At 54.4% G+C, this 27,158-nt stretch overlaps 1 protein-coding gene across 1 annotated transcript; it reads right to left on the reverse strand.

Moving 5' to 3' along the window:
• Positions 1-542: 542 nt before the first annotated feature.
• LOC144728867 (endoribonuclease Dicer-like) lies at positions 543-26,183 on the reverse strand. Its single transcript, XM_078608563.1, has 28 exons — positions 26,151-26,183; positions 22,046-22,320; positions 21,517-21,679; positions 20,553-20,683; positions 20,153-20,287; positions 19,496-19,662; positions 18,815-18,980; positions 18,053-18,466; positions 17,230-17,486; positions 16,808-16,940; positions 16,032-16,274; positions 14,943-15,133; positions 14,640-14,772; positions 14,139-14,214; positions 13,466-13,605; positions 12,440-12,619; positions 11,930-12,143; positions 10,919-11,072; positions 9,806-9,988; positions 8,692-8,797; positions 8,075-8,250; positions 6,448-7,681; positions 5,894-6,067; positions 3,821-5,228; positions 2,990-3,258; positions 2,061-2,226; positions 1,344-1,419; positions 543-852 (listed from the first exon to the last, which is right to left on the reverse strand). Exons 2-28 carry the CDS (start codon positions 22,154-22,156, stop codon positions 684-686), a joined length of 6,969 nt encoding a protein of 2,322 aa, XP_078464689.1. The 5' UTR covers positions 22,157-22,320; positions 26,151-26,183; the 3' UTR covers positions 543-683.
• Positions 26,184-27,158: the final 975 nt, after the last annotated feature.

Consider the following 27,158-nt stretch of genomic DNA (forward strand, 5'->3'; position numbering starts at 1 on the left):
GGCATCAGCAAACAGGAGACTTGGTGAGAGAAGACTTGCAACTCTACCGACAATCAAAATAAATCTGGTGTTGAAGATAACCACTTTAAGCTGTGCGTTCCTGGCTGACTGACAAGCCAGAAGCTTCGTTAAGGAGTACAAAAAATACGATAGAAAATCACAAATCGGGGGATGCTCCAGTGACGTCACTGCAGTGAAATTGCATTCAAAAGTATGGGACGAATGCTGCCGTTACACCCGATTATTTACTTATTTAGCATTGTGCATTTGCGCCAAGCCGGGCAGCGGGGCCCGTCCTCGGAACCACCGCTTGGCTTGCTCATGACAACCCGAGCTGTAACCACGACGACAGATCTGGTCGTCGCGCAAGCTCCACCTGTTGCAGACTTTGCTGCACAATCGGCCTCGGCCGGTTCGGAAACCTCGGCCAGCAGGGGCCAGCCACCAATTGACGAAGCTTCACAAACTCACTCTGGAGGACAGCTCAAAACACACGGCTTAGGCACACAGCTCAAGGACGACCGCCGCAACTCGTCTGTTTTGGCGAGCGGGCAGCTAGCTGGCAGTGACTCCCTTTAACCTGGCAAGTGGGGAGCAGGAAACCTCCATCAACTTGGGCATGGGGGGAGGGGGAACGAGGAGGCAGTGAGAGCCTGGATGGATGACAGGTGGCTGGTGGGGAATCAGAAGGCTGGCTGCCCTTGCGGGAGGTTGGCCTTGAGGCTGCGCAGCGCGCGGCGTGCCGCCGCGGACTTGGCGATGCGGTAGCTTCGGCCGACGCCTTTGAACTTGCCCTTGCCCACGACCTCAACTGTGACGCGCACCTTCCCGTCGAAGGTCCGCTCCGCCGGGCTGCTCGGCGCGCGGGGGGGGAAACAGGGAAACAAACACGGACGACGTTCAGTTTAGCGGCGAGGAATGAAACGGTAAATATTAGGTGTGCAACAAGATCTTGAATAAGTTCCTTTGGAGTGCAATGCATTATTATTACATAAAGCATCACGCAAACTTCGGTCATCCTTGCAGTGGCTTTTGGCTGCAAGCCATCGAACAAAGACGGTCATTGCAGCGCGCGCTTTCAGATGCGATTCTGCGGCCGTCTGGAATGCCATTCCTTCCGATATTAGGAAGCCACTTGAACTATGCACTTTTAAAACTAGATTGAAAACTCGTTTCTTAAGAACTGATTTTTGTGTTTAGTTGTTGTCCTTCCCCCGCACCGCCAGTTAGCACGGTTGGCTAAGTATGGTGCGAAAGAAATTCAACATATACGTGCATATTAAAACGTTGGGTTTTGTACGGATCAATACTGATGATGCCAGTGGGCGCGCGTGCACACAAACCTGAATTTGGCCGTCTCAGGCTCCATCTCCAGGAGCTCCCGCACTGGGGAACGTGGGACATTCGCCGAAAACTTCTCTGCAAGTACGAACAACAGGAAACAAAAACGGAAGCACCAAGTACGGCATGAGAAACTACAATGGGAAAGCGTTCAGCAAACAGCAATAACAATAATAACCGGGTTCAACGCAGCTTAGATTCTGCAGCTTTCTTGTCAAGGGAGCACAGTTATATATGCTGCGAAAAACCCATTGTACCGCAACGTTTGTGGCTATGGGTGGCTGATACCCGAGGTTGAGGAGTCTACAACAAACCTCTACCTTAGGCTTTCCAACCTCAGGTGACGCGTGCAGATGGATTCGTTGACGATTGGAATTGCGATGGCAACAAGTGGTGACAATGACAGTCGCAATGATTTTTGACGACGACGAAGTTTACAATGATGACGACGATAACAACGATGACAAAACGAAACCATCCGCACACATCACGCAAAACTGGGCATCCCAGGGCCCAGTTTATAGGCTCCTCTACAACCCTGCCTCCACCCGCTCCTAGACGACACGTCAGCAGGCTGGATCAACGGCGATCGGCAAGAACTGCGGTGCGGTAGGAGTGCGGCCAAGAGAGGTGGAAGGGGGTGTGGGCGAGCGGGGGATGGGCGAGCGAGGTGGGGGGCGGACGGGCAGGCGGGGTGGGGGGCGGGTGGGTGGGTGTACCGATGAGCGGCCGCATCATGGGGTAGTAGACACGCCACACGGTCTCCAGCGACATGCCGCTGTCCATGTAGATGGCTCCAGCGAGCGACTCAAAGATGTCGCCCATGGCCTTTGGCACCTCGATGTCCTCCTCCTTCTCGTCATCGTCCTCCTCCGAGCGCCGAAGCTGCGGGAGACGGAGCGCACGTCGCGGGTCCCCATTAACGCCTCGTATCTTTCATCATCAGTTGCGTCCCTTTCCTATCGAACGCTAAGAAAGGCGTTGTTCATCACGAGCACGAGCTCTCGAGCACAGTTTAGCTTTCACATCTGTTGCGTACGCGTTCCATACGGTAACGTGCTCAACGTTGTACTTGATCTGCAATCAATTTCTCACCGAGCTGTTATCTCAAACACCGCTTTGTGCCGGTACCCCGAGACGCACTGCGTAGGACGCACGGTATAACAAAAATCGCTGCTATTGGCCGCAGTCACCAGTTCATTAATTCCTGCAGTGACGAAAGCTTTAAGTCAAGATTTAATGATGATATTTTAATGATTTCATAATGTGCAACGTAATGAGGGACTGTGTTGTCCTTGTGTGGTCTGCGCTTTACCATCTTGACGAAGCTTGCATTTGGTGTTGCCGAATCGGCAGAAATCTTATGTGCATGTGAAATTTGTACTTAAATACTTTATTTATATTTATATGTTTTTAGCGACTTGCTTACCTTTTCTCTATTTTCCCAATCTCCATATCATCCTTTGTATTGTTTGTTGACGTAAATCACTCACCTGCCCCTACTGAACATGCGTGAAAAAGAGCTTCATAGCTCATCGGATTCCTCCAGTCTCAATAATAATTCTCATTCTGATGCGGATATTTAACCTCAAAAGCCTGCAAAGCGAATGATCGATCGATCGAGCCGAGCCAAGCAAGGGCGCGTTACCGTCGAGTCCATGCCCTGCATCTCGTCCTTCTCGGCCTGGAAGCGGACAAAGTCGTCGATGACAAGGAAGAGCTCCGGCGACACGGCCTTGAAGAACTTGTGGAAGTCGTGCTTGACGGCGAGCGAGGCGAAGATGGTGTTGTTGACGAGCGCCGAGCGCAGGTCGGTGAGCACTCCCGGCGAGTGCTGCCGTGGGTCCTCGTACAAGTGCTTCGTGATCAGGTAGTCGAGGATCGCGTCGCCCAGGAACTCCAGACGCTGGTAGCAGTCTGGGGGGGCGGACACGCGGCACGCAACAATTCCGGCCGTTTACAATTGTCACGACTCGGATTCGTGGATTGGAGAAACACCCCCCCCCCCCCCCGTTTATCCAATCGGAGCGAGGAGAAGCGGTCGACGGATGGGGGGAAGGAGTGCTGGAGCCGGCACCGCCAAGAACCTGGGTCAGATTCGGCGTTTAAGTCGCCCCGTGATTAAACCGGCTTCTCAAGTGCAAACGAGTTGATGGGTCTCAAACGAACGCACGCAAAAATCGTCACATTAAGTTTCATGCCGCACGTAACTCTGGCAGACTTACAGCCGTGAGAATTAACAAAATATTTGTTTTGATGCTCCTCCGACAGAGCAGTTGGGAAAGAGGTGGCTCCGTGGGATGTTGCGCGACATGCAAGTGTTCCAATGCTCTATGAGCCAAGTGGTACCTACGCTTCGTGACAACGATCGCACCACAATCAGGATGGGGTGGAGCGGGGGGGGGGAGAGAAAGAATCGTACAAATTTAACCCAGAAAAGTGTAAAAGTATGCCAGCCGGAGGAGAACGGTCCCCGTACCTGTGATGGTGTTGTAGTAGTAGGAAGCGTGCGTGAAGGCCTGCAGCAAATAGGCCTTGTTGGAAAAGCAGTAGCTTATCTTCGACTCGAAGCCGGAATACCCGGAGATGAGACGCTGGAGGATCTGCATCGCGTCGGGCCTGTGGAACATGCAGCGTGGCGGGATGGCAAGAAAGCTGTACTCCTGCTTCCTCTCGCAATCAGCGGTTTCCTCTTTCGTTCTCTCCGCGGTCGCACCGGCACATTCGCTCGGCACCGCCGTACCGGCACCTTCGCCGGGCACCGCCGCATCGCAATCTGCGCCGGTGCTGCGCCGGTCATCAGCAGGAGCCGCCGCCGCCGCCACATCGCGTTCACCGACTGCCGGGTTCGGCTCCGCTTTCCGCGGCGTTTCAACAACTCCTGCCATCGCCTTGTTGTTATTGTCACATGCGGGGGAGTCTGGAGCTAAACTCGCATCGGCGTTGTTGGTAAGAGACAAGCTGGACAGTGCCCGAACGACGGATTTCTCCGGCTGCGCTTCCGAGCCAAAGCCGATTCTGCCAGAGGCTCCCACGACTGCCACCGGCCACGGCGGGTCGACGCCCCGTCCGCGGCGGGCCACGACGGAGAGGCCCGTCTCACCCTTGTTCTTCGGCGGCAGCACTCGGAGGCCCATGGAGCAGAGGAAGAGCTGCGCCGCCCTCTCTCCGCAGCTCGTCAGGTAGCAGCCCAGCAGCGCCTCGACACAGTCGGCAACGCTCTTGTCGGCGATGCACTGCTCCGTGTGCAGGTCGTATGAGATCGACGGCCTGCCCAGGGCCCCGCCGACGGCCCCGGCAGAGGCCGGTTGTCCTTCCCCCGCGGGGCCTGTTCCGCCGGCCGCGCCAGCCCCCCCGCTTTCCTCCGCCGGGTTCCACACGCCCACCACGAAGTCGTCGTCGCCGTTGCCCGCCGCCTTGCTCGGGTCGAGGTAGCACATGGCGTCCCACGAGCTATAGTCGGTCCACTCGCCGCCAGACGGCGTCATCGTGGCGTCGTGACCGCAGCCGCCGCCGACACCGCCGCGGCCGCCGCCGCCGGTGAAGCCGGCGCCGGCATCGCGAGGGAGGGCCCCGATGCGATTCGCGGCCCACGGGACCGAGCCGCTGGTTCCCACACCGGCGATCTTCTTCTTGAAGGCGCCCGAACCGATGAGCATGCTGTCGATGAAGCGGATCTGCTCCTGGTCGAACTCGTCCGAGTCGTTCTCCGAGTCGTCCACGACGACGGCGGCGGCGGCGGCGGGCACGGCGGCATCGGGAAGGGAGTCGTCGTCCGAGGGCGGCCTCCACACGAGGGCCTCGTTGAACTCCGGGTCGTCCTCGTCGCCCGACGAGGGGTCCGTTTTGTCGGCCGCCGAGTTCTTGCTGCTGCTGGTACTGCCGGTCTGCGGGCAGAAGGGCCAACACATGCACGTGTGACGGGCATGCGCGACATGCGTGGCATGCGCGACGTGCATGCGCGACATGCGTGACGTGCGCAACGTATGCACATAGGTTACCGTCATGAGTCACCTCTCGGCCACGGTGGCGAGATGTTAACTACCTCGCCTGGTACACAGGAGGTCGTGGGTTCGACCCAGACCCTGACGCCTGCTGTATATTTGGAGTTTGCATGTGCTCAGTGGGCCTTCATTGGTAAAATAAAGTTTTATAGTTTCTAACCCGGCAAGTTTGGGTTTTACAAAACTATCTACGAGATTTATCACCTCCTGCCGCCGCAAAGTGCTGCTTCGAAGGCCTGTGCACCACGGCTGTCAGTGCAATATGCTACGAACCAGCCAACCTGAGTTCGATTCCTGGCTGCAGCCAATGCCAGCGGAGAGCAATATCTGAACTGGTTCTGGGCAACCCACTTCACCATCCCGCACACCCTGACCAGCGTGCGAACGTCATCCAAAATATTTTTTTTTCGGGGAGCGACCCCGTATCCGAAACGCACGGGTCGCAGGCCCGTTCATCCAGCAGCGGATAGACAAAAAGGGCCGTACATTTTACCAAACGTTATTTCGCGCAACTTATAACAAAACAAAAAAAAAAGCCTCTCTCGGACCTGGGCGACGTCAGCAGAGTCGTTGGCCGTGTCGCCGTCCCCCAGGTGGCTCTTCTCCTGGTTCACGACGTAGCCCGGCGGAAGCCAGTTGACGGGCGGGTCGAAGATGGACACCACCATCCTGTTGGGCAGGCCCTTCTTCTTGCCCAGACGGTACAGGTTGCAGTTGCTCACCTGTGGACACGCACGCGGGGCCCACGAGGTCACCGAGGAAGCAGGGCCAACGTCTCGGCAAGCGGTGAGGTACAGACGCAACAGCTTGCTTGCAGAGCAGGGGTTGCGGGGGTGCTTCCGATTAAAGGGAGCTCTAAAGCACACTCCCCCTCCCCAACCCCCCTTTGGAGGATATTTATGGTCAGAATCAGAATATTTATTTAGACTGGAGGAATACAATGAGCTATGAAGCTCTTTTTCCACAGATGGTCCAGTAGACATCTGTAGTCAACTCGTCCACACTGGCCAGACGTCATGGAAGTACCCACTACCTTTTATCCCACCGACCGTGCGCGCGCGTGTGCGTGCAGAAGCTCAGTTGGCTCCACACGCCGAGGCACCTTCTTGCTGCGCATGTAGGAGAGGCGGCCCTCGTGCGCGTCCGGGTAGGTGCAGAAGAGGTACGTGGTGATGGCGTGCTTCAGGAACGAGTCTCCCAGCATCTCCAGCCGCTCCAGGTTGAACCCGTCGCTGGCGTTGGACAGCGTGAGCGCCTGCAGCACCAGCCCCGGGTTCGGCCCCACGGCTGACGCCACCACCGAGGAGGGCGGTAGCTCGCCGGCCAGCTCGCCGGCCAGCTCGCCGGCCAGCTCGCCGGCCAGCTCGCCGGCCAGCTCGCCGGCCTCGCCACAGCCCGAGCCAGAGCTGCCGTGCTCCTCCTCCTCGTGGATGCTGCTGCTGCTGCTGTTGCCGCCGCCGCCGTTACCCTCGCAGCCCAAAACCTTGCCTGCCCGAGTTACCGCCGCGACGTTGTTGCTCGGGGCTTCTCTCGCAATGATGGCGGTAATCTGGTTTTCGTTTCTTCTGTGATTTGTAGTGTCCGGTGGCTGCTTCCCGAGGCTGTTGGACAACGCTGGGTCGAAAGTAACGTTGAGTTTGTTGAGATTGCGGATAGCGGTTTCCGCCGCCGCGAGGCTATTGTTGCCCTGCGACTCTGCCGCCTCCGATTTGACGTTAAGCGCGGCGCGACGCAGGTCTCGTTCGATCAATTCTATCGTCGCTTCCGATCGTTGCGAACCGACGAAAATCGGGCTGTCGGACGGCGAGCGGCCGCCCTCCGTGCGCTCAAGGTCTCCCCGTTCTCCCACAGCCGCGTCCGGGCTCTTCCGACCGGAGGAGCCGGGCGGGGGCGCAGGTCGAGAGGTAGCGAGACAGTCGTTTGTGCCATCCGAATGACCGGCGCTCTCCAGCGAATTATTCATCTCTGGCGTGGTGCTAGGCGGCTGCACGGCGTTCGCACCACGAGGAGAGGGGGGAGGTGCTGAGGTAGATTGCAGTACTGCATTCTTATTGGCATCGAACGCTGGCAGTGACGTTTTCTGGCCATTACAGTTTTCCGCAGACCCACGTTCTTGTTTCAATACGTTTAGTGCAAGTTGCCCCGCGGGCGCGCTAGCTGCGTCGCTCGCCTCAAGCCCGGCTCCCGCCGCCGGTGAAGTGCAAAGGTCGTGTCGCGGGTCGCGTGCCGCGTCGCCTTCGTCGCTGTCCGTTTCGTCCTCGTCGGTGACGGTCGCAGCGGCGTTCGGCTTTTTCACGTCGATGGATTTCCGCCACCCGAAGTCCAGGTTCGGGTACCTGCGCGACATGGCGCGGGGGGCAGCACAGCGGCGATCGTTAACGCGTGAACGGGGCGAGGCTCCGCGCTGTTCACAGCATGGTGGGCATTGCGCGAGCGGCGGAGGAACAAACGGGAACTGCACGATGACGTGCCGGTGGGGGAAAGACAGGCGATGATGCGTACGATTGTAAGCATTAAATCCCATAACTTATCCGGGTAAAACAAAAATAAAAGTATGATAACCGCATTGGGAGGAAGGCACAAATAGAAAAGTCGCAGTAATGGTTTCATGCGTCCCCCGACCACCTCCGCCCTCGCCACTAAAGGCTGCTACAATCAACACAAATCCTTATCCTGCTGGCACCTTGTACGACGGAATATGGGTGTAAACAATAATTTAGTGGCGTCACCTGAAGGAGGTGGGCAGAGCGTGCAGCCCCACGCCCGTCTCGCTGGCGATGAGCGCCCTCAGCTCCTCGGCCGTGAGCAGGCAGTGCAGGCGGTACAAGATGCTCGGCAGGCACACTGCCTTGCGCCACATGGACGCCGGGATCGGGTGGATGGCGCACAGCTCCGGCACCAGGATCTGGAGAGCACGAGGCACAAAGCAGAGTGAGACAGCTCATGATGATGCTGCTGCTGCTGCTTCTGCTGCTGCGTAGTAGATAGATCACGGCCGAGTATGATTATGGTGATGATGAAAACGACAGCTACAATACACCACACGATAAGTGCAGCTAAGATGATCGCGGCGACTAAGTGGTAGGCCTCGCATGGGCGCGGAGCCATTTGACACAAAGTCTCGTGCCGTATCTGGAGCGCACGCACGGCCTATAGCTTCCCCACCGCTGGCATAGAGGAATAAGACGACATTCATTCGTTGCTCACTCACTCACAACGCACACCGCATGCTACTAGACGTCAAACAGCATTACAACACCGAGTTGTATGTCAGCGCATCACCAAGGCCAACGTTCTAAGTGAATGTCACCGTTCGCTGCAGTGTGGATGTCTCCGGCGAGCGTACCTGCTTGTTCTGCAGGCTCTCCCACTTGGCCTTGCGTTTTTCCGCACTGCTCAAGGGCAAAGCCTTCCCCTTCTGGTTCAAGTGTCGGGGCGTGAGCAGGTTCAGCCTGTACAAACGGGGAAGCAAAAGCACCAAGCTGTTTGAATGTGTCACTGGCAAGCATGAGGGAGAGAGGGAGAGAGGAAGAGCGCGTAAGCTACCCAGCCACCTCCAGGATTATTCAACTTTTCCACTGTACAACCGAGCCACACCGGCACCTTGCCGAGCCAGTCCCTTGCAGCTCAAAGAAGCACCAGGTTCTTTTTCCACTGCAGAACCGGAGTCGTGCCAGCGATGCCACAAGTAAAAAAAGTGCAAACAAGTCGACGTCGCACATTCAAGCGTCCCGACTGACGCGACACGTTAGATGAAAATGCCGAACCCCCATCCATGGCCCTGCATGGCACCACGCCAGATTCACATGTCTCGTGAGGCCAGAGGTTCGCAGTCATATCCTCTCAGGCTCGACACATGGCCAAAATAAAAATAAAAAAACTTGTCCACTGCAGAACCTGAACCGTGCCGCTGAACGAGTCGTGCCAGTATTATCAACGGTCTGGTTTTCGGATCAGCATGGAAAAAAGCCAGCAGATAACCAGCCATGCCATTGAGGGTCCCGCGCTAGCAAAGCTCGGACGTGGCAGTGGGAAAGATCGACCGAGAGCACACCGGGTTGGGCAGCAACAACAACTTCCATATATTTCGATTTAAGGCTTTCGTGACTGCAGGGATTCATCTTCTTGGTTCTTTCGGTAAAGTCACTTAGAAGGGAAATAATAAAATAATAAAAATAAAACATAATAAAATACAATTCTCACAATATGCAAATTCCTTTATCAAGGCACCCCTTCCCCCTCTAACCTGGTGGTGTTCATTCAGACACTGTCTTTCCGACAGACCTGTTCTTCACCTGAGGACGGCTGCTTGCGTTGTGGCCGAAACGTCGTGAGAATTGTATTTTATTATGTTTTATTTTTATTATTTTATTATTTCCCTTCTACATGACTTTACCGAAAGAACCAAGAAGATGAACTTCCATATATACAAGGTGCTAAAATCACACTCGGGGGTGCACCTGGAGGACGTGTGGTCGACGTCGAGCAGCGGCTGGTTCAGGTTGGTGAGGTCCAGGTTGTACTTGGTCTTGTAGTACTCGGCGAAGGTCTGGTACTCGGGCGAGGGGAACTTGCTGAGCGGCGTAAGGTCCGTGTACACGTCCGCAACGTAGAAGCGGTGCGGCTGGTCGAAGTTCCGGTATCTGTAGAAGCGACAATAAAAAATGTCTCCCTTTCATTGTCCAATTTTGATCGTACAAGTAGGTAAAAAATAAAATAAATTAAAATGAAAACAACTCAATTAAATCACGACGTTTCGGGCGCAACACAAGCGTCCGTCTTCAGGTGGGGACAAACACAGCGAAAGAACAACCGCTAAGTATGCCTATAACCGCTTAAGTACGCACACTTGAGCGGTCGTTCTTTCGCTGTGTTTGTGCCCACCTGAAGACGGACGCTTGTGTTGCGCCCGAAACGTCGTGATTTAATTTAGTTGTTTTCATTTTACTTTATTTAATTTTTTACCTACGTGACTTTACCGAAAAAAACTAAAAGTATGGATCCTTGCAGTCACGAAAACTTCAAATCCAGAAGTTATAAGCTACATACAGCAACATCTCATATTTGGCAGCAAATGACCATTAACACTGTGGCCCGCGACAGTGATCATAACGAATGTGGTGAATGTTTTATTTACGGATCGTGCAAAACCAAAGTGAAATTATGGTGATCTAGGCCTCATTTTCGATTTTTTTTTCCCCCCAATGAATCTCAAAATCGGAACCCCCTCCAGCTAAAACAGCTGTGTTGGTGTAGCAGGCACGGGGACATTCAGCACAGCCAAACAAAGTCACTTGAACGTTTAAAGCACTGCAGAAAACCAGCGCTCGTGCTGTGATCACAGCCAAAGCCACTTAATTGGAAGCCACCGGAGCTATGAACCTTTAAATCAAGATTGAAAACTGATTCCTTTAGAACTGCTTTGCGTTTGAGTTTGTTTGTCCTTCCGCCGCACCTCCGATTAGCGCGGTTGGCTGCTTACGGTGCGAAAGAAGTTCGACATACGCACATACAAAGCAAAGCGGGAAGGGAAAAGTTAAGCAGCGTCGGCGACGTCGGCGGGTGGCGGTTACCGCGGGATGATGACGGCGTCCTGGTAGTCGGGCAGCAGGAACGAGAAGGGGTGCTCGTGCGAGTACTGCTTGGCGGGGATCCCGGTCCGCGCCTCCGACAGCTCGATCTCCTCCATGAACCCAAAGTCGATGTCCAGGTCACCGCCTGCGTCCACTAGCGGCAGGGCAGGAGAGGATAGAGACCAGGCCTAAGGTTTCCCCATATAGCTTGAACAGACTTTTTGGACAGGTGCTGCTAGTGAGTAGCACCTATGAAGGCCGGCACGGCACACGAGAAGGTGGGTGGCTGGCACGTCACACGTGGGAGTGAGTGGCCAGCACCACGCCCGGTCCCCTCCATCTCCCCAGTGGGAATGTTTACACGTCGCACCCAGTACACATTTTGAGGCCGAGTTGACTTAGACAAGACCCAGGACAGAATCACATATCCACCACCGTTATTAGGTCATGAGCAGGAATTGAGTTTGTAGTGCTGCGCGCTAAGAAGCGATGACTACCACCTCCCCCCACTAGCCTCCACCCACACACACCCAGTGGTCTCACGCCTTGATGTCAATGTTTCTCAGCACCAGTCCACGCGGTCCCCCACCACAGTCTGTCCATTTACACGATTACCGATCGCTTCTAGTTGTATGTTAATTTACAGGCGGACAATAATATTTCTAGATAATGGTGAAAAGTGTCGGCTAGAGGAAGAGTTCCCAACAGGATGTCCACCCCGTAGGTGTGTACATGCGACACAGTTCGGCATAACTCTGTTGACAATGACCAACAGTTTGGGGTGCGTCTAACTCTTCAGAGTATCTTATAATCCCGGAGAGTACGATTATACAGGATGACGTCGACGATAACAAGATCATCAAGGACGATGATTAACACGCAACGATGGCGATGACGATCACGACGACAATGCTGGCACAATGACGACGATGATCGTGACGATGACAGTGATAACCCACGCACAACTACGATGAACACGTGACGATGGCGGTAGAGAGAGCGAGCGGGTACCGGTGTCGAGGGGCAGCACGCAGTACGCCGCCTCGGCGAGCGCCGGCTGGAACTCCAGGTCGGGCTTCTCAAGGCGCAGGATGTGCGAGAAGATATACTGGTGGAAGCGCGTCACCAGCGCCAGCTGCTCCTCCGTCAGCTGGAAGCACGAGCGGCAGAGGCGGATGTCCACCGTCACCTCTCCCGAGCGCGTGTACACGGGGAAGCACGGGATCTGTGGGACGAGGAGGCACGCCAGGGAGAAGGGGCCACGCGAGAGAAGCCACAAGACGTTTGCGATAAGCCGCTTCTTTTGAAGACAAACGTATATCACAGAACTACTTCCGAGATCCCTTCGAATGTACTCGCACAGCAACGGGAAAAGGTGGGCACACGGTAGCACTTTCCCCCCCCCCGGCTCCGTGCCACCTTAAGTAACGATCGTCGCGTAACAGTCAAGCAGGCGAATCGGAGGGCACGCGAGCGATGCCCGCGCGTCCCCACCCCGCCTTGCGTGCCCTGCGGCGCTACCTGCGGAATGCGCTTGGCGGTGAGTATGCCGAAGCAGCGTGCCGTGTCCTCGGGCGGGTACAGCCTCCGGCGGCGGAAGTTGAGCTCATCCGGTAGCGGTGTGCTCAGCACCATGCCCACCACGTACAGGAAGCAGGGGCTGCCAGGACGTGGGTAGCTGCTGTTCAGACACTCCGGGATCTGTGGGTGGCCGCGTAGTAGTAGTATTATTATTTTAGGTTGTTATGCACGTTAACCCAAGAGAGCTGCACTGAGTCTCAAGACTGGTCATCATGAGGGTCGTGCCAAGTTGTGGCAGTCTGGGGGTGATCTTGCTACGTGTAATGCCAGTTGAGTAATTTTTTTTTCAGAATTGGGATGTTTGGCCAATACCAGCTTCATCGTTATGTATCATTAGCTATGGAATGAAATGGAAGAACCCGGAAGAAACCCACGCAAAACAGGGGAAGAACGTACAAACTCTGCACAGTAAGGCAGCCAAGTAGGGAATTGAACCCAGGTGCTTCTTGCTTTGAGGCACAAGCGTTACCACTGAACCACCCTGCTCTACCCAAACATCATGAGCTGCAATGATCAGTTGAGACCACCGCCAGCAAGTCCCCCTTCCAGCCACGACGTGTCCTGGCCAAGCCCATCGCTTTCTCGAACAGCTCATGCGATTTTAATAACTCGCGTTGCACTTATTGGCGGTCCATATAATCCCACTGGAGGCGGATGGCCGATGAGACCTGCGATAGGCTTGCAAAACAAATGTTGATGCGAGAAAATGAGAGCACCTCGCAGAGCAAATGGCATCGAAGAGAAAGCTTTAGAACGTTTAGTGCGCACGCACGCCGCATCCTTGCGCACACAGCTTCACTGCCGATTTTTGGGGGATTCATTTATTTTGTATTAAAAACAATTCAGGTAGCCGTCTGGCTTTCCCCGGTATGCCGGATTACCCGAGTTCACCTTCGCCGCAAATCTGAACCGCGTATGCCGCCCGACGAGCGCAACCGAGGCCCTGAGCACCGACGCGGCACGTACCGTCTTGGTGTAACACTGGCGGCGCTTGGTGGAGCCAGGCCGGCCAGGGACCCCCGTCTCCTCCTCGTCGTGCAAGTCCAGCTCCTCCTCGTACTTCACCGTCTCCTTGCCGACGGGAAGCAGGTGGTCGTCCAACTCACCTGGAAGTACGCGCGGACGGGGAGACGCACCGGGACGCTGCCGCGACCGTCGCAAGCGCGGCTCCTATTCCTACTCAACGTTCTGCTGCATCTGTGTCAGCGGCTTCCTGCTGCAAAAACTGAAATGAGGCTTCCCCGTCTGTTATCCTGGTGCCTGGACCCCCCTCTGGGTTGTGGACCCCAGTGCAGTTGCACCGCCTGCATACCTGGCAGCTACGCCACTGTTCTACGTATGTAGAACAGTGGCCGGAGCAGCGGGGCAATGGTAAGCATACCGAGCTACACACCCAGCCATCTGAATTAAATTCCACGCCATTCCTAACATCAGTGGCGAGTGATCTCTGAATGGGCCCTCGGTATCCCCCGTCCTTCATAAATCCGTACTGACCAGCGTGAAGTATAGTCAAAGAACCCCAATGATCGACAGAGCGTGGGGAGGCCCTCGTCCAGCAGATCGCTGATGATACAGAGCTCATGATCAATGATATAAACACGACGACAAGTACCAGACGCAGTGTGCGTGGTGCAGCTACCTGCTTTGTGCAGCCGCTCGCAACACAGCAACGCCACGGCCTTCTCCGCCAGCCTCCTGGTGGACATGCAGGGTCCCTACGAAAAAAGACGGATCCCCACCGTATAACATCAACAACACTTTTGGGGCAAGTGCTGTTAGCGGACAACTATGAAGGCCGTCACATGCACACCCACGGCTCACACACGCAAGCACGCACGAGCGCACGACGCTTTGTACTCGCGCAAGCATTGCCGTAATTGTTATTTTATAAAGTGAGAAGGCCAAGATAATATGAACTGTAAATAAAGTCAAGGTGCAGCCCTGCAATTGCTCGCTCGCGCCACTGCTGGTGGCAGGGCCTCAACTCGAAGGGGCTCTAGAGAGCTCCTCTCTAGACGAGACTTCAGAAACTTTTACCTGTGAAAGAAATAAATCCCCTAAATCGTAACCGCAACCAACTACGTCCCACGCTAACGTTTAGTGAGGATGTTGAACCCTGGTGTGGGGGGGGGGAACGCACCACCACGGGGTCCCTGAGCGGGCAGTTGATTGGCAGGTGCAGCATGGAGCAGAACGTTCCGTCCAGCAGCTCCAACGTCTTGCATTTGGGCGCCAGGTGGGTGAAGGGGTCGCTTGGCAGTTTGGCACAGTAGCTGGAATTGCGAGCGACACAACAGGGAATCCGAGCCGTTAATTCACGAGAAAATGAACGTGAAACGCACACGTTGGGGGATAGACACATGCACACACACACGGGACACGTTGTTGCGCACAGACGCAACAACGGAAGGTTGGTGACACTGCGGGCAGTGTAGTCGCCCACCGGTTGACGAGTCCGATGGCCGAGTTGAGGGTCACGGAAGCGCCGCTCTCGTCCTGCCGCGGTGCATAGGCGGGCAGCAGGTCCTCCTGGCAGCTCACCACCAAGGCGTCTACCTCGCCACTGCCGCCGCCAATGCCGCCACCACCGCATTCCACTGCCTCGGGGCACTTGGAACACTTGCTGCGCAGGATCTGCGGAAGCACACCGATCAATTCAGCATGACACAGAAAAACCCGTTTTAGCCAATTGCCCAGCGAGTTTGCAAGGGAGATGCGCGCTATCGACGACGACGACGACATCCAAGTGGCCCATACAGAGGGACAGGCTAAGTTGGAAAACAATGCGAGGTGCAGTCCAAAGAACGTAAACATACAATATTAACAATAAAAATTGGCATATTTACAAACAGACTAGTGGGGCCCACACAAGCATGTGCAGAGAGCACGAAGGTCAGGCTGCGGGGGAAGTCAATAACAGAGGTCATATTGAGACTCGAACAGTAATTTTGCGTTGAACACGGTAGATGCGTTCCGAAAAATTCCACGTTAAGCAAACACAAATAATGTTACGATAAAGTTTGGTGAGATACGATGTACTACGTACACGCAGTAAGATGGTAGGAAAAATAACTGAAGGTACGCCACCGCGTTACTGTATCATTCCGTGTACTGTACCGTACCACTCAGCCACGCAGCTCAAGAAAGTAGTTCGTCATCGACCACTCAGAAACTGCATTATAACGGGCACCTTCCAAGTAAAAAAAAGATGCGAGTTCTGCATTATAACAGTGCACGCTCTGCGTTAATAACGGTGCGTGTTCCGTGTTGTGCGGAAAAGTATTCCCTCAAGGAAGAACCGCGTCGTAGCGAAAAAGCGTTGCGTGAACACCACGCGTTAAAGCGAGGCTGTGCAACACCTATTAACCCCACCGTGTAAACGCCAGGGCGATGCTTTAGCCACGCCAGACACTAGGTCCTTGCGGCGCCACTACTCGCTCATGATGTGGATGGCGCAGATGCAAGGCTTTGGCCGCGTGAAAGCGATGGCTCGGGCGTGGGAGCCAGGCTGTGGAACGCGCGGTTTGCAAACCTTCTCGATGGCCTTGTAGGTGCACAGTTCGCGGTGGAAGGCAGGCATCCTCTGGGCATCGGCCAGCATGACATAGTTGGAGACGGGTGCCTGGGCACGGCCCTTGGACTGAACGTATGAGCGGTAGTCGGCGGGCGGATCAAATCGCACCACCAGGTTGCACTTGGGCAGGTCCACGCCCTCCTCCACCGCGCTCGTCGCCACCAGCAGGTTCGTCTCGTGCGCGCGGAACTTGCGCAGCACCTGCTTGCGCGGGGGAACAGCGAGCAAACGGGACGTGTCGGCGCCGAACTCCATGACGGAACGCCAGATGATGTAGCGCCAATGCCGCGCCAACTGCCGCTTCGCTCGGTCGTGCTCGGGGCAGGGTGTAAACAATCCATCGCGATCATCTACAAGAACGATCAACCCATCTGGCCACTGGCAGAGGAACGCCTCCTCCCAATCAATCAGGAAAAGGAACACGTGGACTACAGAGATTACACGTGCGGATTAAAAGTATGATTTAAACCGTCAAGAAGGATGTGTCACTTAAAGAAGGGACGATGGCCGGTGGTCTCGACGGATGTCGGAGCGGCAGCCGACGGAGGGAACGCGCAACAAAATCAGCTCATGTGCAGGTGCTCGGTGGGTTGTTGTTATCGCAGGACCGTGAGACGGAATTGGTTTGGGGAGGCTTTCACCCGGGCAGTGGGATGATCACGACGAGGTGCCGTCATGCAGCCGAAAGGGCACGGGTGCTGCGCCGAGCGAGGCGCTCACCCAGCAGCGCTCACCTCCTCCTGCTTGCGGAACTCGGCCTCGTTGTGCCGGCTGCGCGGCTGGTTCTTGCCGATGCCGTGCCCCGTGATGAAGTTACTGCTGATGTACGCCAGCTCGGGGTCCTGCTTGCCCGCCTCCTTGATCAGCCTGCGCCCGGGATCGAAAATCACGACGGCCACAATGACATCCCGCCTCCCTCCAAGGCAGGAAACCTCCCGGCAACCCATGCCCAGTGTGATGCGGCTGATGATAATGACGTCCGCAAGCACCGTTGGTCACCTCCAGTGGCACACGTGGGAGAGGAAGCGCGACTGTTTGGTCTAAATATTTTCGCGTTACCTGCCGAGTCGTGCGATCAAACAGCTCGCTGAAAGAGTGACCGACTGAGCTCAGTCTCCTGACTCGACACGTTGCTGAACCACACGTCGCAGCTCACCGGTTGAGCACCACCGCCATGTAGCGCCGCTCCACGAACACGATGCCACACAGGATGTTAGTGAACGGCGATGGGAAGTTGGAGTCGCCGGCATCTCGCTCGTCAGCACCGCCGGCGTCCTCGTCCGGCCGCCCCACTTCCTCCTCCTCCTCTTCTTCCTCCTCCTCCTCATCCTCCGACGAGTCGCTCCACGACACATAGGTGGCCTGCCCGCGGTTGTTGTACCACTCGTCACTCTGGTAGCAGTAGCCCTGGGCCTGCGTGGGACCAAGAAGCAGAAGCAGACCTCGGATAAATTTCCAACCAGCGGTGACTGCACTCCACGAGCTCCAGCTCTAGGAATCGATGACCACCTGTGGACTTTTAGTCATTAGTCTGGTCTTTCTCTAAGTCAAGTTGATTAAGCAGTCGAAGCAGTCGAACCTTTAGTCGATAAATATTAAATATTGGTGCGAGTGGCAAACATATCCCCTCCTCATGATTAACAGGCCAGTGAATTAAATAAATCTATTAATATGTATATATAGTCAACTCCCATGTTTGCAACCTCTCATAACGTTGCTAAATTATCCGAGTCTGCGTCTACATTTAGACTTGGTTAATCTCGTCACGGTCAGTCGCGCCCTGGTCTCTGGTGGGTGACAGTCGTAGCCATCGTCGCCCTCCATGATTTTCGTCCAGAGTTCACTTTGTCATCGCTGACTAAGAGAGAAAACAGAGGTGTGGCAGAGCGGGAGTGGCAAGAAGCGGAAGGGTTGGCCATCATTACCGTCGCAAATTTCCCCAACAACAACAACACTGAACGCGGCCGTGAACCTCGTACCCCGACGGCCTGCGGCCTCTCCAGCGGCCGGTACTCGCGCAGCACCTCCAGGAGCCGCACCACCTTCGGTGTGACGTACGGTGGTCCCAGCGGCGCCGGCAGGGAGCCCGCCCCTCCGGCGGCGGCGGGCAGACGACCCTCGCACATGGCGTGCAGCCGGCGCAGCTGCGTGTCGGCCAGCAGGATGAGGCGGCGCCGCAGCTGCTGCTGCGCACCCTGAGCGGGCGGCGCGGGCGGGCTGCCGTCGCCGAGGCATGGCAAGGACTCCAGCGCGGAGCCGTCGGGCGAGACGGCGGTGATGGAGGAGGTGTCGTGCCGCGCCTGCCGTTGCAGCTCGCGCACCATGAGGCCAGCGGCCTTGTCGGCGCACCAGGGGCCCAACAGCGTGAGCACCGTGTGGCACTCCGACAGGATCTGTGCGCATGGAAGGGAGGTCACACGCTGGGTTTGTCGCCAACTACAGGTGACCCCCACACCAACGACGTAAGTCAAACCCTTATTTATCATAGGCGCAATGTTACACATCAGGGTTCGATAGCAGTCGTTAGTGTAAGGTCGTAAAAGCGGGGCGGTCGCAATTCGAGCCGTCGTAAGTTGGGGGTCACCTGTACCACGCAACAGCTTGACGTCCGATCGCAACCATCTCACGCACGCTGGCACCGGGGACAAAATTCCACGGCGCGCCTCCACAGCTCGCCGCCAGACCCCCCCCCCCATCCCCCACCCCCCTCCCCCATCGGAGTGGAGGCCAACGACCCCCACCTGCAGCGGTAGCGCCCGGGGGTCCCGCTCGCCTTGTTCGCTGGTGGCGCAGTCTGTGACGAAGGCGATGGCATCTTCCAGCTGGCGGCGCAGGTCTGCGTAGAGCCCGATGGCGTCCGCGTACTCCTCACACTCCAGCACCACCTCGTGGGGCTGCGATGAGTACCTAGGACGGGCGGGCGCCGGCAACCACACGTTACAGCCCCCCGCGTAGCAAAGGCGGCATGCTTGACTGCGACTTTGGAAGTATTTTTAACGCTTGCCTGCTTGTCTGTTTGTCCGTGTGTCCGTCTGTAACATGGGGTCCCGAATTAGCATTTATAAAGTTCAACCAATCTAAATGAAATTTTAACGTAAAGTTGCGTCCCTTTTAGGGACTTGCCCTATGTACGTAAATTTATCAAAGGGGGGCAGGGCAGTAAGCAGGACAACCATGGTGGGGAGAGGGTGGAAGGAGGGTGGGGGGAGGGCAGTATGTGGAACTTCTTTCGCACCGTACGTAGCCAACCATGCTAATCACTAATCAGTACATGTGACACAATAGTAAGAACATGGAGGAACGACAAGCATGGGTAGCAGCAGTAGAGGGTTGGGGGCTGGTGCGATACAGAGCGCAGGGACCCTCGTAGCCACAGTGGGCGAGGTTCGTTCGCAGGCGGTCATGGCGACGGTGGCACTCACCGGTCGAGCACCACGAGGTCGGTGGCTGTCTCGGCGCTGCTCTGCAGGGTCCGCTCCAGCTGCTGGATGCGGCGCTGGAGGCTACCGGGGCGGCACTCGCCGTCCAAGATGGCGGCCGTCAGGCCCAGGATGCGAGGCCGCTCCGACTCAGGCTGCGCACAGTAGAGCTGTCGGCGGCGGCGATAGGGAGGGAAGGAGGGAGCGAGGGAGCGAGGGAGCGAGGGAGCGAGGGAGCGAGGGAGGGGAGGGAGCGAGGGAGGGGAGGGAGGGGAGGGAGCATCGTCATGGTCGGCAGCGTAAAGGGGAAAAACTCACGGGGGAGGTTGGGAGGTTTGTAAGTGAGACTGCGACTGTGGAGCAGTAGTGTAGCGGTTAGCGAGCTGCACTACAACAAACCAGGCGACACGAGTTCGATTCCCGCTCATGGCCAACACCAGTGACAGTTATCTGAACCGGTCCTGGGCCTCCCCTAAGTTGACTCAGCCTTTAAATAGGTACCTGGTGCGGTGTGTAAATATCACCACTCAGGAAACTGCTATGTAAATTTAGCAGTGGACTGATCACGGCTGATAATGATGATGATGACAGAGACAACAACGATGACAATGGTGGTGGTGATGATGATGATGATAATGATTATGATGACAGTGTCCGCACCTGCATGATGTGCCTGTAGGGATGCTCGGTGAGGGCGTGGTGGCACTCGTCGATCACCAGCAGGTTGATGCGGGAAAACGGCACCAACTGGCAGTGGAGGGCCTCCAGAAACACGGTGCACGTCATCACCAGAACCTGCGGTGGAAGAGCGCGGTGCCAACGCCACGCGGTCACGGACTTCTCGACTCGGTAAAACGATGCATCGCGGGCAATGAACCAAGAGAAATTGAATCGCTCAGGTTTAGTCTTTGATCTAAATTCTCCCCGCCATTTATTGTTCAATTGCGCTGATTGGCCCATGAAGAAATCACGTGGAATGCATGCGCCAAACTTCATTACGACTTGGTCAAATAGATAGTGGCTAATGATGATGATTTGGATGACGATGATGACGACAAACCTGGTGCAACGCAAGCTCCTTGCGCCACCTCGAGTCATCCCAGGCATCCAGGCAGTCGTGGCTCGTGCACTCCCCCACGGTCAGGTCCGAGTGCGTGCGGATGGCCGCCGCCTGCTCCGCCATGCACGCTTCTGAAGATCAGCGGCGCACGGCAGGCACGAAAACGCCGCACCATCAAACCACGGACCCACGTAACTTCGCGCTGCCCCAAATGTACATTTGACAGCGGTTGAATCAGAAGTTTCCCCAACACTCCGACGAAGCAACCGAATGGTTAAAGCACTCAGAACTGATCCCTAAAAGTCGCTCTCCATTCGCCAGATGAAATGATCGCCGATCCGTCGATATAAAAAAGCAACAAATAGGTCTCCTCACATATCCATCTCTCCACATTTTAAGTTCATAATTCAGCAGCATTGATTCAAGACAAGCAACTGTGGACCAGCTTTGACACCCAGTGTCTCATCAGCAGAGCCAGGCTTGCTTGGATCAATGCTGGCGAACTGCCAATATTACAGGCAAGGACCTTCTCTGTTTACAACATGGGTCCTCGTTCGATTTCAGAAAAATTAAGCTGACAATACATGCACCAAATTAGGTGCCCAAGAACCACTTCTTTTCAATCATGAATTATATGATCATTTGCCTATAACCTAATTACTGAAGAGTCTGCCGGAACCTCATCGGCTCTCGGACGCTAAGCGGATTCGAGTCTGGAGAGTGCACAACGCGGGTGTCTGTAGGCTGCTGGGGGAGCTCGGCTGTCAGCAGAGGGCAGTACTGTAACCATGCTCCAACATAAATGATCCCCGCCTTCAACCTGTGGCATCCTATTCTGAATTTCCAAGATGCTTACCCTTCCATATAGAGCTGGGTTTTTTTTTTACCGCAGTCCTGACAAACCACCATAGTGTTTAACAATTACCCTTCATCGCTACTCATGCGACATCCGCCCCCCTCCTACCCGTGCTGACGAGGAAGACGGTGCGCTTGGCTTGCGAGCCATCCTCGCCCCTGGTGGCGTGAGCGAGCTCCTTGATGAGCAGCACGGCGATGAAGGTCTTCCCCGAGCCCGTGTTGAGGCACACGACCGTGTTGCGCTCAAGAGCGGCCTCCAGTAACTCCACCTGTCATGCGCCCGAAGGAGACGGCAGGACGATCGTTCAAATAAACGCGGTGCCACACTCTCTCTGTCTCTCCGCTTGGCCTCTGGCTTCCCGACGAGTGTCAACACAACACGGGGGAGGATCAGAAATTAGAGGTGCGACTGCGCTGGTAGTTACTGTGCTGCTACGGCTGCCCCCTTGGGATTCATTCGAGAAGGGCTCTGGATCTTCTGCGGACTGCCCCGAGACACTTTGGGCCCCCAGTTGCATCATCGCCCCCATACTTGGTCTCATTAGCCCTAGGCCATGTCACGGTGTTGCGGTCTCTTCCCTCGCAAGCCCAAGACCTATCCCCCTTAAGTTACGCCACTAGCCTCAAGACATCACCTGGTACTTCCTCGGGGTGAATATGTTGTCGTGGACCGTGTCCTGCTGCCAGGGCAGGCCCAGCAGGGGCCCCGCCGAGGGCCCCGGCGTGACCAGCTGCAGGCCGGCCATAGTGCGCGGAGGCTCGCAGTGGCTCGCGCAGCGCCACCAATCGTCGTGCACCCGCCGGCGTCACGCTCCTCGAAGCCGCCACCGCCGCTGCCCGAGGGTCTGTGGCCCCATGAGGTCTCGTCTTTGCGCGTCCGTCCTCCCCCGGCACAATTGCAGCTGAACACCTTATCACACAGCAGCAGCAGCAGCAGCAGGAAGAAGACAATAATGATCAAAATGATGGTCAAGATCAAGATGCCACAAGGGACATAACCCGATAATAAATCACACACTTAGATGGAGCCAAAACAACCCTTGGGTACTGCTACGGGAGCACCATACAAGGCATACAATCCTTGGCGTGAGTTCAAACCGTCCACTACTGCATACAGTGACAGTGGGAACTGCTCCCGACTGTGTTCAAAGCATGGAAGATTTCCTCCATAAATGGAAGATCAATGCCTCACCAAACTGTGAAAGCAGCGAGGTGCAAACCATTGGGCGGATATCACTGAAGCCTACCCAATGCATCACGTGTATTCTGGTGGAACAAACGGACTCCATTAAGTTACCCCGGCTTACATATTACAAAATACAGTTATAGCCTGTTGCTTTTGATGACTTTAGAGTGATGACAATGCTGGGAAGCATTCTGCTGCAGATCCGGCAATGCGACCAGTTGTGCCGGAGTTGTAATTGATAACACGCAGCGACATGCCTACGTTCAAACGCCACGTTACCCCGGCAATCGGCGTTTAACCGCAGTCAATATCAGCTGCTCCGCCAGCATAACGGACACTGTTTCCCCAGTCGATGCAGCTGCTCTCAAACAGGAGCACCCGGGGATTCACTTGGTCATCAGTAGCTTGTAACCACACCATCATATCGAGCTCAGTGGAATGCCAAGATGAGACAAAATTATAACCAGTCTTGCACCCCAGCCACGATGGACACAGCTTAATTGTGTCTCCCATTTAGAGGAGCCCATGATATGAAATGGCTCCTTTCATCAAATAATGGATTTTGCATCTGCATCGCACTTCCGAAGGGAGAGTTTTGCAGTAGGGTTATGTAATTTTACCGTCAATTTAAATTAAATTGCATATTTTCATCTTATTTTTACGAGATCACGTTTGACACCCAGTGTATATTAATGGCAAACTGTTGTGTTTCAGTATCACACTGGAAAGTCCAAATCCAACTAAATGGTTAAAATACCACGGTCTCTGACCTCTCCCCCTCTCTCTGCCGGGAGAAGGGCCACTGCCTGAAGCCAGGCTACTGTCGTATTATCTGGATTATAAGACGCTCCGGAAAGTAAAATGCACCACTAACTAGTGCCCGGTGTCAATAAAGCTATGCAAATCCGGTCATACGTAAACACCTACCGGATTGTATGGGAAACCACCAACTCTTGCTTTCACATACAGGGCGTCAGGTAAAAGAGCATCTTATAATCTAGAGCAGCGGTTCCCAACCTTTTCGAGTGTCCCGTACTCCTTTTCAACCTCCAAACATTTTGCGGACCATCACACGCTACTCGTAGTTATTTGAAATTGTACATTTCCTTGGCGAGGATGTTATTCTGTTTCTATTCCGTTGACCCCCTAGAGTAGCCTCGCAGACCACCAGGGGTCCGCGAGCCACAGGTTGGGGAACCAGTGGTGTAGAGAATGCGGTATAACATTGTGTTGCAAGGCAGTGCTCTTGACAAATTTGATTGTTTTTGTTTTGTGCTTGTACTACTGTCAGTACAACCCTTTAATTTCTGTCCCACACAAAGAGGATCGTTGTATAAGTACAGGACCAAACTACACAATGTACGTGCTGGTGGCGAGCTGACTTCAAACTCTGCACACATATCTTGAGGTTGATACTGTCCATTTACGATGCAGTTAAACTGTCAGCGGATTTTAATAGGCACAGACCCCCACTTAGCGCAAATGCCAATATTATTTTTACGACAGCTGTAAAACCACATACACAAACTACATTTTAAATGTGTTTTTTTAAACATCACAATGGCTGACCGCTATATTTCACGTTAAACATTTTCCATAACAACACATAAATGGGGTATTATATTATTTCCATAAAGATGTTTGAGATAACTGGACTGGAAATGTCTGCTTCATCTGCAGCTATCCAGCACGGTCCAATTCAGACATAAATGCCCCATCTCGTCTTCTTTAAACCCTGGACCAAAAAGTTTACATATTGTACATCATATACGACCGGTCACTCACAATACTGTACATTCCACCACCACCACGCTGTTCATCGATCCATCTCTGCTTGGTTCGCTCTTCCACTACATGTTTCTTCTCTCATACCACCAGCATTAATCCCCCCCCCCCCGCGTCTGCTAGCAACACGCCTGACCCAAATCCATCTGCTTTTTGTTCAAATTCAACAACAGTCTTCTTGGTTCTTTCGGTAAAGTCACGTAGAAGGGAAGTAATAAAATAATAAAAATAAAACATAATAAAATTATTCTCACGACGTTTCGGCCACAACGCAAGCAGCCGTCCTCAGGTGAAAACCAGGTCCGTCGAGGCGACGTCACCGTCACCTAGTGGCGAATGACGGCGGCCTTGGTGGCAGTGCTTCAGAAGGGCCCATAGAGTTCGATTCCCAGGCTTGGTATCTGAACCTCCCATAGATCTCTCCGAGGTCTACTCGGCCTTAAACAAATATCTGACGCTTGCGTGAAAACATCACCAACCGAAACAAAGGCGATTGAGCGTTCCGTCTTTAATAGGTGCTCGCTAACAGCACTTGCTCCAATCATCTATAACACGAGACATGGAATATCTTCGGTTGTATGCATGTCTGTGTGTGTGAGGAGCGGTAGTGTAGCGGTGAGCGCGCTGCGCTACGAACCCGGTGACCGGAGTTCGATTCCCACTCACGGCCAAAACCAGTGACGATGATCTGAACCGGTCCTGAGCCTCCCCGAAGTCGACTCAGCCTCAAATGAGTACCCGGTGCGGTCTGTAAACATCGTCACTCGGGAGACAAAGGCGGTCGGACGTGGTGCTGGCCACCTACTCCATCGTGTGCCGTGCCGGCCTTCATAGGTGCTCGCTAACAGCACTTGTCCCAGCAGTCTGTGAAAAGCTATAGGAGGGATCTTTGTCTGTGTGTACATGTAGTCGTTTTGTCAAGCATCTGCCGGACGAGGGCCTCTCCACACCTTGGATCGTGGGGGGTTATTCGACTATACTTCACCACACTGGTACGTACGAGTGCACAGTACACTGTATATAATGTGCTCGCCCGCAGTCTGCAGGCCGCCGCGGGAGATCTTTACGCCGAAACGTGCACGAGCACGCACGTGTACATCACACACCACATCACCTGGAACAGTTTATAAAACATTGCCTTCACAAACGTCTCAGTCTCTTTGTGCCCACGTGTGTCCGTGCGCGTCCGCGTGTGTAACGCGCCGAACTCCACAGCTTATTCACCAACAGCAACTGGTCCCAACAAACAGGTTTTTTTTCGTGCGAGTACAAATACAATCAACAAATAAAATCATCAAAACGTCGGTCGGCAAACAGAGGAAAGTTGGTTTAAAGGGTTGCAAGGGATTTTATTTTCCCGGGGGCCAAAAGCGTCCATCCGCAGCAACTACCCCCGGGGAATCGGGCCCGCAAACCCTCGACCGCGTCTCGGATAGCGGCTCTACCGCCTCCATCGCCTCGTAGCCCGGCCGAGGCGCCAGGCAAGAGGTGGGGGCTGGGTGGGTCGGTTGGTTTGGGGAGGGAAGAGAGAGGTCGGGGCCCGGCGAATGAAAGGCCTCAGACCGCGACAGGGGGGGGGGGAACGGGTCTCAAACAACCGCGTTATCGGGGGTGGGGTGGGAGATGGATAGGGGATGTGGATAGGGAGGGCACAAATATTGAAGACGCTCTTTAAAATGGATTCTAAACAATGAACGATGAGATGTTGTCTGAGGAGAGGGAGTTAAAATGTGATAAGAGAGAGGCAAGGTAGCGAGCGGCAAACTCACCGCCCCGCGCGTGGCCTCGGCTCTGAGTTGGTGGGTGGGGGGGGTGGGGCGGGACACGCCCACTAAGCCTCGCTCAGCCAATGAGAGGAGGCGCGCTCTGGGGGGTGGGGGTGTGAGCGTGCGCCAATTGGTCGAGAGACTGTAGGGGGGGGGGCTCTGAGTGTGCACGATTCACCGGTGGGGGGCGGGGGAGATTATTTCATATATTAATTTGTATTATATTACACACTTTTATATTTTTTAGCAAATGTCTTTACAACCGTACTTTTTTTTTTTATCGCGTTTACTTTTTAAATCTATATTAGAATGATAATAGGTTTTTCCGCTTTTTTATGGCAACAAAACAGGTGTTAAGATAATAATAATTTATTTCTATGTTACCGAAAGAACCAAAGAGTAATTCTTGCAGTCACGAAAGCTTTGAATCTAGTTTTAGGTGTTAAGATGTTAAAACACCAAACTGAAACTGTATATTTTGGCGTCCTCTGGTCTAACACCGTTTGAGACGAGGCTCAAAAGAAAGCTGTCTCTGGTGTGGACCAATCAGTTTCAAGGACAATGCCATATATATTATCAGAGTATGTTTTTGTTTGCACTCTAACCAAAAGCATTGTGGTTAATGCAGACATGATTCCTTGTAAAAGGTTTCAGTTTGGTGTTTTAACATCTTAACACCTGTTTTGTTGTCAGAATAAAGGGGAACACCTATCATGTTTTGGTACAGGCAAAGGAGGTCCCATGATATAAATCTATATTGTTGTTTTGTTTTACGATAATATTTTTGTTATTTCATAGCTAACTTGTGTTTTTTTTTACCGCAAATGATCGGTGGGTGAGTGAGCGTGAGTTTGATTTGTTACACCGGGACGATCCGGTTTGCCCGGCTTATCTTCCACGGGAAGATCCGTGGGTCCTGAGTTTGTGTCGCCGTTTTTCAGGTTTCGCGCCGTGATCCGACGACGGTCTATCGCCGTATCGTCAGCGTCGTGTGCTTTTCATCTTCATCCA

Source organism: Lampetra planeri, chromosome 30, assembly GCF_965212315.1.
Source record: "Lampetra planeri chromosome 30, kcLamPlan1.2.h2, whole genome shotgun sequence".
NCBI lineage: Eukaryota > Metazoa > Chordata > Hyperoartia > Petromyzontiformes > Petromyzontidae > Lampetra > Lampetra planeri.